The sequence below is a fragment of the Temnothorax nylanderi genome, unplaced genomic scaffold, assembly GCF_030848795.1.
Source record: "Temnothorax nylanderi isolate EJ_2023f unplaced genomic scaffold, tnyl_v1.0 TNYL_tig0159_pilon, whole genome shotgun sequence".
NCBI lineage: Eukaryota > Metazoa > Arthropoda > Insecta > Hymenoptera > Formicidae > Temnothorax > Temnothorax nylanderi.
Genome location: NW_027249221.1, coordinates 212,755 through 229,901, shown reverse-complemented (window position 1 = coordinate 229,901; position 17,147 = coordinate 212,755). Strand labels below are relative to the sequence as shown.

The 17,147-nt window shown below is 36.7% G+C and overlaps 1 protein-coding gene across 2 annotated transcripts in view; it reads right to left on the bottom strand.

Moving 5' to 3' along the window:
- LOC139777722 (uncharacterized) overlaps positions 1-16,773 on the bottom strand; it is a 50,450-nt gene extending 33,677 nt beyond the window's left edge. The window contains exons 1-2 of one of the 2 annotated variants that reach the window (XM_071715307.1): positions 16,480-16,773; positions 15,935-16,075 (exon numbers count right to left, since the gene is read on the bottom strand). In XM_071715307.1, coding sequence (XP_071571408.1) covers positions 15,935-16,046 — 112 coding nt within the window. In that variant the 5' untranslated portion in view covers positions 16,047-16,075; positions 16,480-16,773. The other variant, XM_071715306.1, reaches the window with a different exon arrangement.
- Positions 16,774-17,147: the final 374 nt, after the last annotated feature.

The window sequence follows — 17,147 nt, the reverse complement described above, 5'->3', positions numbered from 1 at the left end:
TTTGTGCTTCAATTCAATTGTATAACACGCATAAAGAATCGTTGATTGCGCCGATCTGACGCAAGTTAGAGAACCTGTCTGCACTTTGACATATCAATACGAATTACGGAAGATGCCGTGGAGTGTAGTCGCGCGGAGGGTGTGGTGAAGCACACAGGATTAGATTACGGCAAGAATCGAGAACGGCAGGTCGGCACTTTCCCGACCTCGTCACGCCGCGCCGTCGTCGCCACGCTTTACACGCTCCTCTATTCCTGCGGAGGATGCCAACTGGCAAAAAGCGGCTTCCCGCTCCCAGACGGTGTGGGTGCCGCCACAGACAATAAACCTCGCTGGGATAAGTGGTTTTCGCTTTCTGCCTCGTCACGACTGATCGGTATGTTAGGGACGAATTTCACCGTCATTCCGTGCTGCGAACGCTCGCTTTCCGCGGGCCGATTTTTATACCGATCTGGGGAAAATATGTAAACTTTCAAGAAAGCATCGTTGGCAGGCTCTCGATATTATTCTCTCGCAATTTCAATAATTGAATCAGCAATTGTTATAATGATGATACATTCTTCGTTCGCGTCGTTTAGTTGTAATGTACGATATATGGTGCAATTAAAATTTTATTTCGTTAAAAATATTTACAACCTTAAAGTCAAGTAATAATAGCCAAATAACCGTATGACATTTTATTTATTTGCTTATTTACTTATTCTGATTGATGGTATTATGCTTTCTGGGCACACCTTATTTTTTTAATGGAATTTCTTTATATGAATGGATTACATGTATATAATATATATATATATATATTATATGAATGAATTCTATGAATGATTAATAAGACGGGATTATAGTATGCGATGGAGATAGTTATCGTATCGTATGCTTTAAGTACTTTCTGCTTGGAACGAGAAATCACGAGTAAGCGTAGGCAATATGCGCATTGTTCCAGTGCAGTGCAGCGAAGCAAGCTAGGAAAACACGATCGTCAATTATGTCGGGAAATTATATATTTCAGAACTTACGTTCTGCTGTGACGCAGTCACATTGAATACTGAAACTGTAAGGCTATTTCCTTTACATAAAATAAATCAAACGCCTCCGCTGTGCAATAAATAAAATAATGAAACTCTTGAAATTTAATTTTGTTAAATATTTTATAAAAACGTCTTTTGTTACATAAATAAGAGAGCGCCGCTGCTTATTATTTTATTATTCTTCAGGTTGTTACTCATGCGAAAAGAGAATAACATTCGCAAAATTCCACGACAATTATTTCTTGAATTTTACAGTTATTTCTTGATTTTAAGAATGGCAAATACGACAAGAAGTATCTCACGTTACAGAAAGATGTACGAGAATTGCAGTCGTATCGTGGACGGTATTTCCTGAATGCACTCGTCTCGCGTAACGATATTACAATCGTTATCGTACATTGTGCGAGCAAAGTCTAATATAAAAATAGCGAGACAGACAGAACACTCTCCTAACGCGTCTCTCATATTGTAAATTATACGCACGCATTATATAAAATTATTATTAAAAAAAATTATAACTAAGTAGACAATTGGAATTATTTGAGTATTAACAACTTCAGGAATCAATGCCATAATCTCTAATAAAACAGCTGAATGGCAAAACGTAACGAGCTATACAACAGACAGATATTGGTTATTAATAAAGCAGAGATCTATTTCAATCCCGTTGCTATTTTAAAAGTTCGCAAGTTTTTTTCAGTTTTATTTGTTTCATTAAATAGATTGCGCACGGTAAAAAAAATATCACTCTTTTTCTCATACTTTTTTTTTTCGTAAAAATGAAGAATATCCGTTCATCTCCTAAAGTTAAGTAACCATCGGCGGGCGTACCAGCTACACGTAACAACAAGCTCATTGTCAGAGAAACGTTGGCAAATGTCCGCGCAAAAAGTGGCACGGTTTCGCAAGTCCAAGAAGATCGTGACGTGCGAAAAGTAACGAAACGAACGAAATGTCACAGCAAGTCGTGCGAGCTGTTGCATCGAAGTTCCGGACGCACGTATCGCGCCCAGGGATTGCACGCGTGATATTATATCGTCGTGGCGGCGCGGCGTATGGTGCAACTTATACGAACGGTGTCCCATTAGGTGCAGGAAGTGAGGCAAGTGCGCTACGAGAGCTTACGGTTCATAGGATCGTAGTATTCCCAGCATCACGGCGCGGTTTGGCCGACTGTTAATTAGCAGGCGGACGGTATTCGTGCGTTTTGAGGTTTCGCGGACGGACAGGGGACGAAGATGGCATAATGCTTAATTGGCTCGGGATCTCAGGACGGCTCTTTATTCTTCTGACTTTCGTGTCACGAAAAGTGCGAAAATTCTAGCCGGTGTGAATTTTTTAACACTAGGGCGGTCGAGAGTTTCTGATTATCGAGGAGAACAGTTTCCCATTCTTTTTTTGTTGTACGTAAGAAGGTGGAGGAAAAAACAAAGACTATGAAATAATATTACGTTCTTAAACATAGAATTAGATTTAAGATAAGTAGACAGCACACGTTCATTATACTTGTATTTATGATTTATATGGATCCCAGTGTTGCAAAAAAATAAGTTATACCTATATAAGTTATTTTATATATTTAAAATTTTTTAAATTTCCCTAAAAAGATTAAAACAACATATTGGTAATTTTACGTTATATTTGTACGTTATCTCATTATTGTCATTTTTCTTCTTAAGAACTGGTTCTTTGTTATTAGAAAATATATTTTCAATTTTATAATATATATCACCTTTTAATATTAGATGAAATTTAACATAGTCTTTACGGTTAATAAAAAAGTATTGCACTTAGCAGTCAAAGTAATTGGTTTTACTATTTTATTTATAACGTGCGTATATATAAGATTAGAGCACACGTGCTATGAAATATTGCGGAATAAGTATAATGGATTGAACTGCCCTCTAAAAGATTTTGTAATACGTATGATAATAACATTATTGTTGATCTAATATCTATATGGTAGCATTATTGCTGGCATCCTTGAGGTGTTAATAAATTTTTTATAACCAATTTTTTAAGAAAACCGTAATCAGCGCTAAATTAGAGTTACTGACCACTATCAATTATTTCAGCTGAGCGAATCGGATACGGTGCAAAGGACTCTTCTGCCATGGCAGTGGGCAAAGCAAGGTTCATAATAATTTCGACATTCCAAAGACAGCAGCCACCGCGGATTCTCGATAATTATTGTTCGAGCGCTGCCACCTGTTCTCACGGTGGAGTTAATGGTATTATCTCTTTGTCAGATTGTCCGTCGGCATTTGTTTTTATCGCGGGTCAAACGGTGTATGGTATGGTGTGGCGTGGACTGCCTTTCGCTTTTACCCCGAGCGAAGTCGAAGGCTCAAGGTGATCTTTCTTTCTGAAGCGGTCCACGCCGCTGCATCTCGTAAAGATTCCGGACTGATAACTGAACTTTTATCGTTACTGATCTTCAATTCGAACAACTTCGAAGAACTTTACTCCTTGACTTCTTAGCGATGCGGCGTGCTAAATTGCTCGATAAGAAAAATAAGAAACGCAAAACAGAAAAATTACAAAATTAATATCTAAATTTAACAGTTCTCATTAAACTTGTAAAACAGAATTAAGAAACCTTTCCTTTCCAAAAATGTAGATTAATCTTCCGGAGTGGAAGAATTACCTTTTACATACTTAATATTTGCAATTCTTTCCCCATCAAATCGATAATAATAATTTTACATTCTTTTAGCAACGGTCATAAGTAACATTACACGTTTCAAAGATTTCAAGATGTTGCGCTTGAATGAATCACAAAAAATATATCACGTGGCAAGAAGGCCGATCAAGGCTCCAGGACGCAAAGATTAAACTGTTGCTTGTCTGGGAGACCTTTCGTTTAGAGTTTAGACTTCAGAGATCACTGCTAGATGCACGTAATCACGTTTCGTGCTGTGCCACTCGCTTTGGACCACGTTGCGTTCAGCTTCGACGCCTTTAACTTCGAAGTTCTGAGACACGCCTTTCGCGTGCAGCTCGTGGCAAACCAACTCCTTTCAGCATTCTTCGACTTAGATACGTTGGCATAGCAAATACATACGTATTGTATCCCTTTGTGCATTATGTCTAATTGCAACCTAACGATTCTCGAGACGTACGTATATATTCGTACTCTACAATGAATTTGCATTTATCTCGCAATTATCACGGCAGACATATGACTGCATCTCATTAACGACTATCTATCATCCTGACGTGTGCAAATTAAATTGACCGAGAACAATTCAGTGAAATGATACTTCGTTGGACGGGTATGCTCATCGTAAATAAAATTGTACGAATGGATAATTACTCGAGAATAAAATAAAAATTGACGGAACAAAATCAGAGGAATAATTTATCTTTTCAATATGGTCAATTTTGTTATTAAATTAATTGTTCTTGGTTAATCTTGCTTTCAATCAAATTTTTTCTACACTGAGAGAAATGTTTTGTTGAAACAACCAAATTTGGTTACAGTAACAAAATTTGGTTGTTTCAACAAAACATTTCTCTCAGTGTAGTTAACTATTCGCATCAAATTATTTGCGTTTTTAATTAATCGTAGAAACATAATTATAATTAGAGGTATAACGCGTACCTCAAATATAGTAGATTAAAAAAGCCAGTGCTTATTGTAGTGCTCACACGCAAGAAAAATGAAACGTATTACGAAACGTGGATTACAAAACGAGTATTCTGACATAATAGTAAATAACGTTAAAAATTCATGACGATAGTGTGCCATTAACATAAACCGGAAGCCAAAGTGGAAGGAAATTATTCCATCCCGGCGTTCCGGTTTAATAACTTAAACGATTACACGATATATCTATTTTATATATCGACAAAACACTTATTAGACCGGACGTATAGCATAACGAAACTTATGATAGCTATAACGGGAAGTATTTTGTCTGTTTATCTCTATGCAAGTACTTGCACGGAAGCTTTGGCAACTAGTTAATATAAACGATACAACAGTTGCGGAAACATCAGCAGTCAAAGGAAAATTGCATCTTCCATTAAAAAAAAGAAAGTTTTTCAAAGGTTTATCCTTGAAAATTTTTAATCTTTTGGTGATATTAAAAAGACTAAGCAATATAAAATAAAAATATATGTAGACTATAGTTTGCACCTTGACATACAAATTAATGCTGCAAACAAAAAGCTTTTTAAGTAATGTTAAAATGTATAAACAAATAATTTTATAGAAGATATTTTTAAATTGCATCATCATGTAATTATATATTTGTTATATTTTACATAACCGGACGTATTTAGACATAATTGTTTTATGTAAAATGTAACGTGCATTCTGTCGAGGTGATATCCTGTGGTTTACAAAAAATTTGAGAAACAGGATGCAGGAAGACGGTGCTATGCTTTTTACCGGTAGCATTGCACACGCCGGAAATGCCTTTTAACGCACGCGAATTCGAGCGCAAAGCCGTCGCGTAAGCCGGGAAATTCCTCGAAAGTTTCAGACATGCGTTTACGGCCCGACCGAAGAGAAAAAGGAAAGCGAAGAGATAAAGCGTTAGATACTCTCGATTCTTTTACGTATTGCGCCTCACTGTCCGTCGACAAGACAAAGATGGATTCACAAAGCGTGGGGTTTGGCGAGAATCACGGGAATTTCTCCGGTTTCTACGGGTAACACATTACGCACTGCTAACTTTTATGCACTGCTAATTCGACGGTGCTTGCGCGTAATGCGACTGTCAAAAAGTTTAACGTCAAGTTTAATTTTCACATTGATGATGTAATAAAGCTCTATTTTCGCTTTATTATATTTTATGATTATTATATTACATATATAGTTTCAATTATAACAATGTTAATCTTTATTAAGTTGCATGGTTTTGTTTAGAATCAAATAAAGTAATCGAAACGTTTTAATAAATATAAACAACAAAATAAATTTTTAATAATAAAAAAATTAATCGTTATTTAATAATTTTATAACAATTAATTTCAACATTGAAAAATTATTATTATATTTAGCTTCTTCTACCTTTCCCACGATTTCGACCTAATGATTTCAATTACTTCATTTGAAGTTATAATGCGACCAAAATTCGTAAATTTAAAACGTTTAAATTTTTTACATATTAGAAAGCATTTTAGACACGAATTTCTTTCGATACAAAATTGTTTTTTTTAACACGAAAAAGATCAGTATTAGAGGAGTTTTTCGTCCTTTTAAATATTATAGATAAAAAAGAAAAAAAAAACAAGTTAATTGTGTATCAAAACGATAACTCATTGCGGCTCACCACAACTGGAGTTCCGGAAAAATGCAAATAAGCATGAAAATCACGAAATATAGAAACCTGCGAATGGGGTGAAATCAGCCACCGATGCGGAACTGGAATCCCGCACGTGGTACCTGAGAGCGCGGACGCAGACGTTAGCTTCCCGATACATTGCGGACTTTCTCCCAAAAACTATTACTCACTCACCGACTCGGAATCTTGCCGACAAAAATAAAGAACTTATTTTTGCGTTGTTAATTCCGATCACTTAGCTGTTTCTTAACCTGTAGACCTTGAATGTATTGGCAGAAATGAAAAAGCTATAATCGAGGTAACGCTTGCGAAATTTCTGATAAAGGTATCAGCAAGTCACCGTTTGACAGCCGAACGAGACGGTTGTCATTTCGGATCAGAACTATTATTTATCTAATTATTAGTATCAGTAAGTATTAGCTTGCAAAATTTCTGATACAGGTATTAGTAAGTATTAAGAGCATTAACTTAAGGTAAATTAAATTTTTGGTTTTTACTACTAAATCGTAAAATAAATGGATTTTAAATGCAAGAGAAAAACTTGATCTGTTGAAGTCTAATTTACATGTAAAACGCATTTCATTCTAGACCGTATCAGTGCCAACACATACTGGAGTCTATAATTACATACATCGGTAGCCATTAGGCAGGTCTGTATGTAAATGCAGAATTTTTTACTTTACTTTTACGCACATTACGCAGATAATATGCGAAAATGTTCTGATCGTAGATAATTGCTCATCCATCAATCTGCCGTTATTACTTAAAATTACTTATCAAAGACCGATTAAATGTGATCGCCGACAACGATGAGCCGACAAGGCAGCCCGAACGGTTGCAATAACGGGGCAGTAAAATTCACAATTGCTATAATAAACTTAAACAGCTGCAAAATAACGGTTTCTTATTCAGCGATACAATTTTTTTACGATTTTCTAACAGGAACATAAAATGCGTGAATCATTAAAATGTGAATTGTAGGACCAAAATAAAACTTCTTCCTTAATACTAAAAAAGTTTTTTATAAAGATAATTTACTTAATTCTTTGAAAGAATTTTAAAGGTATTATTTTATTTTTACACTAATATTAATAATTATTATATCATTTGAAATAATTTTACATCATTCAAAATAAAAATATAATTATACTTAATGCAGAAAAGTATTATACCTCGCAAATTTTTTATTTTAGAAATTCGAATGAAAAAAAATCGTGTTATAATAATTAACCCGGACACGCGCCAACCATCGCGACTAAATTGATCGCCGCAACTTCGAAATCTGCCTCTTAATGAAACCATGCACCTCGTAAAAAAGACCATCTGCCTGCTGGCGATTTAAGTCTACTCGTTGCAACAAAGTACCCTTCTATAACGTTAATTGACTTGATCGATGAAGGTAAATTGATTGACCGGCCACGCCAGGAGCGATCACTGTGATTCGATATTCATTCACATTGATTGTCTCGCTCGTTATGTCCTGAAGAATCGCGGATACTGATTATATCCGCGTGCTGAGCTCGCAATTTCGAAATTGGATGTCGTTAAAGTCAACTACGCGTGTAGCACAAAGCGTGAGAAATCTCTTGTTTAGGCGGCAAAACGTGAAACTTCTCTCGCATTCATTCACGACTATTTCATTGCAATTCATATATGTGTGAGGCACATCCGATTTTTTAATTGTTTATTTCTTTTTTAATTGTTTTTTAAATCTTTATTTCCACTAGAATAATAGAATTGTTTAAAATAAAAACGTTTTTATTTTAAACAATTTATATATTAATAAGTAATTAATTTTGAAAATATTTATTATTCTATTTGAATTCCCATTCATTTGCTATCAACTCGAGTATCGTCGATTTTACATGTCACAAAATTCTCAGATGTATTTTCGAATTCATCATCTGCTCGCGATCGACAATTGTGTCATTAGTAGATATTCGCGAGCATCGGTTAAAGCTGAAACGTGATTGCTAATATCGAAATTACTCCGATATTATTCTATACCAACAAAGAAAACGTCCTTAAGTCTCGATGATCATGCGGAACTATAAAGGATTAATTATTGTACATCATATCCAGATTGAAATTTAATCGTGATTTTCTCAAACGCCGGTTCTATATTAAAACTACTCAGAAGTGTCGCGCTCGACTGGTCGTATCTTGTTAACGAGAGTCGTATAAATCCAGTCAATTAATCTAGTGTCGTTTAAACGGCGGATTGAAACGCGTACGTGAATTACTTCGACACATAAATGTCGTGCTTTTAATTATCGATACGGTTGCATTTATTAGCCAGTTATTAATTGTCATTCGACCGTTAAGAAAGGCAAATGAGAGCTGCACGAGTCAGAACGTCGGATGCGCAGTTCGGACTATTGGTACGCGTCATACGATATTGCTACAATTTTACAGCTGTTAGAAACAATTTTCTTCATTTATCAAGCGAATACTGTAAGCGCATTCTGAGTGTTTGAGTTTGCTTCGTGATTCAGCCGATTATTTATTGCTCTCTATATCTTGACAGGCAATTATTTACCGTTATTTTCCAATTATCTGCATTGCTACTCGGCTACCCAGTCGTTCAGTACAGATAAATTACGACAAAACTTGCTGCACGTCAAAAACGGTGAATTGTTAAGTCATTAAAAGCGAGTGAATGTTGCTAATTGCAGAGGAAAATCTGTTTCAATTTAAGAGAGTTTCTTTAAGACTCTCCTTTCAACTTTAAACATTTTACACAATATAAATATTAGTATATTTAGAAGGAAAGTTTTAAACAATAATAATTTTGGAACTAAAATTATACACATGTGAGCTAGGATCTCATATATATCAGTTAAAGATTGAATGAAATTTCCTATACTATCATTTCGACGATGATGATTACCATCACAACGATCGGTTGATGCGACATTCATGCTAGCCGACAAACGTGCAATCGCATTACTAAATGAGCCACGAACGCGCGTTGGTGATGCGTTACTTTCAGTCGTTCGGGGTACTCGTCCATAACTATCTGTGCAGAATCCCCTCGATCGACGATTGATCTGGCGCCGCTCTGGCAGGGAGATCGCAATTTGAAATCCATTAAAATCGGTTTTCCCGGATGGAAATCAGACTCGAGCGCGAGATACGCGTGACGTATCTGCGGCACGTTCGCTCTTAGCAGTTTCACCGTGATTGCGATCTACCGCCGCGACGAAACGCGCTACGATGAAAAAGAAGAAGAAGACGAGAGCTCGATCGTTGATCGGAACCCCGAGTGTTTAGAATTATAATACGAGAATACGAAGTTTAACCCAGATTCTCTGACAGACGCATTGCGGAAGAGCAGCGATTTTGATGACGATGACGATAACGACCGCAATGATACCATAGCGAAAATCGGTCGGCGACTCGCGACTTTAGCCGCGATTTCTATCTTATTCCCGCTCCGCGCGTCTTACACGGTCGTTATCCCCATCCGTCTGTAACGATACTGCTTGTTCGGTGCGTGGAGAGAAACGCAGAAAGAAAGAGAGGTAAGAGAGGAACCGGTCCCCAGGTTCAGTGACGCACGTATTTCGCGGGGCTCGTTTGTCCGTGAAAAGGAGCGACCGCACGTCATCGTTGTATCGCGCGGATCCCGAGACAATATACTGGTTTTTAACTCGGCTCGAATCGTTATCGTTTCACGGCTCGTTTCCTCGTTCGAGCTGCAAGCGACCGGTATTGAGTATCATTAGGTTTCATATCTAATCTAAGGCTGTTTCATGTCTGTTAGCGATCGGGAATCTCGAAATTGATTTCAACAATCAGATGGCAAACGAGGAAAAATATAGACGTACATGTAGAAGTCCAAAAATCTTATCTCCCTCTCTGGTACTACAATATTTTATTATAATAATATAAATTGGTTCGCGGGCATTTATTTGTGGGCAACAGCATGATTCACGATGATGTGGTGGAATTCCCGAATTCGAACGATCTAAAATTGCAATGAGTAATCAAACCCGAACGCAGATTTAACTATGAATAACTCTGATAGCTTGTGTAATGTTTATTTCTTCAGACACTGTAAGTAAAACGACATGCAAGTAAAACACACAATAACTCTTTTTTTTATGGGCCACTAATAGATATTAATAAAAACTGAATTTTGTAATGTATTTCTTAATTGCCAAAATACGTTACGTTCATTAAATTCACGTAGCATAGTGCATAAAAATACAAAAACTTCAATAAGTTGTTATTTAAATGCAGCGACTATATCGAACTATTAAGTATAATCGAAGACATCGACTTCAGAATAAATCGGTTTTCTTTTTACGATGGAAAATTATCTTGTAAATCAATCAATCATTTACAGTTATAGCCACTGATTACGTATAGTATATCGACAGCCATATATAATAAACAAGCCTTACAGAATAGTTCCTAATGGGTGGTCTAACTGGAAACACGTAGCATAAGAAATTACATGAAATACTCTTAAGGAAAGCACTTCAACTTGGACGTGATCTAATAAGTCAACAAAACTTGTTACCGGAACGGTTTATGCTTTAATACAAAAGAACTAGAGAACAAAGGCAGAAAGTTACGTAATGTACTAAAAATTAATTTTCTTTACGAATGCCTATGCTATTTTTTGCGGATTGAATGTAAAAATCGCGAAGTATACAGTTCTCTGTTGTGTCACATGTCACATATATATAATACTGAAATAGATATTTACATAAATCAGACTCTATTATGTGTTTTTAACATTTTGTATAATTTTGAAATACAGATGTTGTAAGAGATAATAAAAATAAACTATCTCAATGATGGCGTATTTAAAAAAAATCCGTTCTATATAAAACATATTTTTTATATAAGAATATGTATGTACCTAATAAATAAAATATTTTAATACGTATTTGCTGCGAAAAGTCTTTTCACTTTCATTTTTCATATAACAACTTTAAGCTAAAATTTATTTTTTTTTTCTTTGAAAGTTAATTAGGCAATTAGTTATCTGATAAAATGCGATTAAATGTATTTTTCCGCGAAGAGACCGATTTCACTTGTGGCTTCTCTCAACTCTAACATAAATTTAGTCACTTGTGTAGCGGGGAAGAAGTCACTAGTATGTATAAATTACAGAAGACTTACGAATGTTATCTGTCGGGAAAACCGGTCTGTGAATAGTTCGGTTTTACAATTTTCTCCTTTTACGATTTACTGATAAATATGTTAATAATTGAGAGTCAAGTTTATAAATTGTATTAAAATAAAGTGCACTTATACAAGAAATAAGATTTTTTGTCTATTTCATCTTCAAACATCTTTTTTAATCAAATATCGAAACAAACACTATTCTTCTTAGTTTAACTTGCTTTATGAATTTCGATTATGACAATTTAAAATTTCTTTGCATGCTTTATGATGCGTTATTAAGATAAGATAGTGCATCATAATGCAACATATAATATACAATTATTCATCTTAATAAATCTAAAACGGAATACAGTCACATGAGACATGTAACACATTGCTCGTACTTTTAAAAAACATTTTTTTTTGCGTAATCGAGCAATTCGATCTGTAAACAATAATCGATTTTGGCGTACGTGCTGACAATCGTTCGGCAGTGGAGATGTAAGGCGATAACGGAGGCGCGAGCGGAAGGATTCCGCGGCGTGTGAATGGCTGCTGCATGTAGGTGAGCAAGTTGCTTAGCCAGTCCCGCGGTGAACTGTTATATGCACTGGCATGCCGCCAGTCGCTCGTTGAAAAGCCATTTCTGGTGGCAATGCCAACGACGAAGGCGCTATGCTATTAGAAAACACTTACAATTCCACGCGCCGAACTTGTTTCGAAGGCCCCGATAGCGATCGAACGCATTTGAGAGGTTCATGGTACATGTTTCCAAGTCTGGGAAGCAGTCGTAATAGAGGCACCGAAAACGCCAAGTCTATTTTCAATTTGGTTCGCAGCAACGCAACAAAATTTACACTTAATTTATTCACTTCAATCTTTACATGTAAAAATGACTAATTATTATGCACTTATTTGTATCTATTCATGTACTCATATCTCTTCTTGCAACTTTGCAATACTTGTCAGATAGCAATATTCTTTTTTTTTTTATAATATTAGTATACGAGCACGCATAATTTTTTACAAGCGCAAAAAACGCGGTCAAATCAATTTCAAAAATGAAACTTTTCGAAAGTTATAAAAATTTCGAAAGTTTGCATCAGTAGTATACTCAGGTTTTTATTCCAGAATAAAGTAGCCGTGTTAATAAGCGTCCAGAAAATTTTCGATTTACAGGTAAAAGTTGTACGCAGCGACAGCATAATTAAAAAATTCCGAGTCAGCGTTTCGCAGGAAACGCGTCCGGATTCCCAGGTTAGGAATGATCGTTCGTCAATCGTCGTCGTTCACGTTCCGCGGTAATCGAGATCGGCCAATTTAGGATGTATGGACCGCCGTTGAATCAATTTAGCGCTGTTCTATTTAGCCAAATGTACGAGGTGCACTGCGCTTAATTGTGGAAAGGAGCGGACCGATAACGAAGTAACGAAATATACCGACAGCTCGAGGGGAGAAACTGACGTGTTTCGGTCACGATTTTGTTCTCGGCGAACTCACCGTGCAACGCTCGCATATATTTCCTTGATCGAACTCTGATATATGTCGAAAGGTCGTGAAATACTCACATAAGGTCTGATTCAAATTAAGAAACGATAGCGTTTCTTTCTCTTTCCTTAAAGTTTCATTGATCTTTTTGATAGTCGATACCGAAAGATGACGAAAAAATTTTATTTTCTTTATCTGAATAGCAAATTCGAGTTAAAGACATATCTGTTTCTTAAAAAATATATTTTTTTAATCAAGAGATAAATTGTTTGTAAAACATTTAATTGCTATTTTTTAGCAATTTTAAATGTTACATATGTAATTTCTATAATATTATATTATCACAATATTAATAGTTTTCATATTTCGTGCGTATATTGTGCGTATACAGATAATTATTTTCTCAAAATCGAATTGCTCAACTTATAATAAGTACAGTTTTTTTATTTCAATAATTCCTATTAATTTCTGGTAATATCTTAATCTATGATCTCAAATATTTTTAACAACACTTATTTCTTGATTTCTATACAGAAATAGAATAATAATTTTATTGTTGATAGATTTAATGTAATTGGTGAAACTAATAATTTTTTTCATAGTGCTATTAAGTGAGCGTAACAATTACAACAAACGGCTATTTATTTTTAAAAATGTCTAATATACAAAATGATTTTCTCGATTAATACAATGGTTGTCATTTCACCCTACATTAAACGCGTTGGAATTCATGTCTTACTAAAGATGTGCGCGTAAGAACTCGTTACTTTCTCTCCACCATTCTCCGTCATCATCAATCTCTATCAGTTAATTGCAATTGTCACGCAAAGCTGCAGTATCGATGTTTTACCTAGTTTTGTATTATATAGGACATGTCGAATTCTTTACGATTGATCGCGTTAGAAACCGAAAGTAGAACTTTGTGTAGGATTCACATAAAATGCCTATCAGAAGAAAGGAATAATATGCGGATTAATCGTGGCTGAAACATGAAGAGAAGCCATCAGCGTCTGTATAGGTTTGAAAAATAATTGGCACTTGCGCATAGCGATTAGTCACGCTTACTGTAATCACAGTAATTATTTTCATAGGTGGTGATCGTGGGTCGTCTGGTATATTTTACAGTTACGACGCGTCTAAATTGGCCTTTACAAAGGATAAGGCATTGCTTGAAAATCGACCACCGACCCAAATCTTCGCGGAAGCGCCATTTTCAACGAGAATCTATGTCGAGTGCTGTTAAACTTCGAAATCATGTCGTCATAATTCGCCGACCTAAACCGTGAAGGAGAAGCAGCTTGGCGAAACTGATGGACGTAACGGTGTAGTATTACGTGTCACACGTGCCGTTTTGTCACATCAGTAGATTTACTAGTAGAATTCTTTCGAGATAAAAAAATGGATAAAGAGACTTTAAGATGCTTAATAGTCATAAACTATAATTGCATTTTGCGGAACTGTGTAGCCTCAAAGATTTGATTTATCACAGCTAATCCATCCGTTTCATTTATTTCGACCTATTTAAGACAGTAAGTTTATAAACATTAATTTTAACTTTTTAAAATTTTTCAAATTTTCTCTTTATTTTTAAAATATGTATTTTGTAATAAAATAAAATAAAAAAGCACAAACATATTTAATTATGAACATATTAAGATTTGTAGCAACAAATGTGTGAGTCATATAAATTGTATAAAAAATTTTTATTTAAAAATTTTTAAATTTTAATGATTTATTTTTTGTATACGCTGAAAATTTCACGTACATAAACTCTCGGTCTAAGTACCGCTATTGCGGAGGACGCTCTAAGAATCAAGATCTGCGATATATTTCAAGATTTCCTGCGTAAAAGTAACGCTACAAAAAAAAAGATAGTAACTGAATCGTAACTATATATAAAAAGTACAATAATATATATACTTTTCATACTAGTTAAATTATAACTATTTCCTTTCGTATGTGGAATATTTTTGTCGAATAATTTTATAGATAAAAATTGACTTTTAGATTTTTTCCGATCACGCCACTTTCTTCAAGAATACAAGCCAAAAATATTAAATGTATTTTTCTAGTGCAAAAAGCAAATCGATAGTGTATCTAGAGCCGAACGTATTAAGTTATCGTTTGCAGTTTTTTATCGTTTGCAGTTTTTATTTTTGTGCAACTTAATGCAGCAAATCACATGTAATACGCCCACTGTAATACGCCGGATTATGTTAGCTTCATTGTATTCTTCATTATACTCTGTCTCGGGATATTCAACTCGCCAATCAATGTTCAAACAGACACAGCACCGTGATTCACTTGCGTGTTTGTCTTCCTACGAATTTTGCACAATCCAACACTTCACTTTATTTATCGATGTGCAACCGAGAGTACTTGAATGTCTGATATGATCACGACACACGGCTTAAGCAGAAAGTTAATTGTTAAGAAAACAAATATACGAGAAAGCAGAAAAAAAAGAAAGCGCAACAAAAGTAAAAGAATAAGAGACAAAAGAAAAAAAGGTCAAACGGTATCTTAATTCAATACTCGATGGGAAAAGAGAATAAGAAAAACTATAAGCAAAAGGAAAAAGTAGAAAAAAAGTTAAAGAATGTAGATTAAAAACTTTAAAAAATAAAAAAAATAAACTGAATATGAAAAAAATACGAAAATATAGAACAGTCATTTAAAAGAGCAAAGAAAGATAACAAGGAAGTGAGAAAAAGGAAAATAAAAGAATAAGATGTATGAAATATAATAAAGGACACATTTAATGTCTGAGAAAAAGTAGAGTGTAAAGAAGGAGTCAAGATATGTGATAGATTCGACAGCACGTCGCACGAAGGAGAGGAAGAAGTAGACGGCGAGACGAAGGATGCGTAACGAGCGGCGCGCGAACGTGGATAAAGGTGGAAGGGGTCAGTAAGGCAAAAGAGGAGAACATGGGTAAGTAGCGAAAGCACGAGACAAGAAGAGAAAGAGAGAGAGAGAACCAGAGCGAAGAAGATGACTTACCGCTCCTGCCGTTGGCCACTTGTTTTTTGTCGCGTGCGGCAAACGTGCCGGTCATGTGGGCGAGAACTGTCGCGAGCACGACGAGTGCCCGGTAGCAACCGTAGGACCTCATGGCCGCCCTTTTACCGAGGGTTTACCGAACTAGAGAAAAGAGAGAACGGTAAAACGAGATCGTAGGCGACTCTCTCAGGATTCTCTACCGCCTCGAGCGGACCTGCTGAGCGCACTGCTAGCTCAGCGTCGACTGAGACGTACTTTGTGCTCGCCGCTCTATCAGCAGGAGGACCGTCACTCCTCTCGGTACGTTTCACACCGCGGCCCGTATGTATCCCTCGGGTAGGAAACTACCACCACAACGAACGGACAGTGAGTGCCGGGCAAGTGCTACTACCCGCCGCACAATGGGCCCCCACACTCTTATCACCCGAATTTCAATCCCAGGCGGTGCCACCGCGGTATCGGTCACCGCCAACTTTTTCTCTCGTATCCACGCACGGATCCTGCACATCTATTTAAAACCTATCGCTCCACCTCGCGCTCCTTACCATTGGCTCCTGCCCCAATTCTTTGCCCAATGGTACTCTCTCGCGCGCGTTCACCTCCTTTTCAGATCGGCAACGGCGGCGGTGGTAGCGGACGCGGTCTCGGGTAGAGAGAAAGAGAGAGAGAGAGAGACAGAGGGAAAGGTGGCAGATGGAGATCGGGTGGTGAAGTAGGCAAGGTAGTAGGTGGCGAAGTCCCCCGATTTTGCCAAGGAGGTGAATACTATTGTCGGGCAAGTCCGACGGGCGCCGCGCGCGACGGTAACGAACTTCTCGAGTTCGTGAAACGGTGACGTTGAAATTTTCCCCCCTTTTGCGTGTTCGCGCGCGCCGATCGCAGTCGACGAAGGTGAAGGGGGTTTTAGGTGGGGTTCGCGTGCGAGCAAGCCAAGATCGGGCTGCCGCCGTTGCAGCCGCTGACTCCGCTCGGTTCTCTCCCGGTTCTCTTTCCGCGTCTCTTCGCATAACTGGTCTAGGGTACCGCAAAATTGTCCAGCTGTTTGTCTGTGTTTCGTTACGACCGAGCAAAATTATGAGCGTTGTGTGGCTATTCTTAGGAAAGATCAGCGTGGAGACACGACTTCCGCAACACAACTGGATTTACATGGGAAAAACCAATGAGGAACTTTAATGTATGGGCAAGATTGAGGTGAAAATTGGCGAACGCCAAT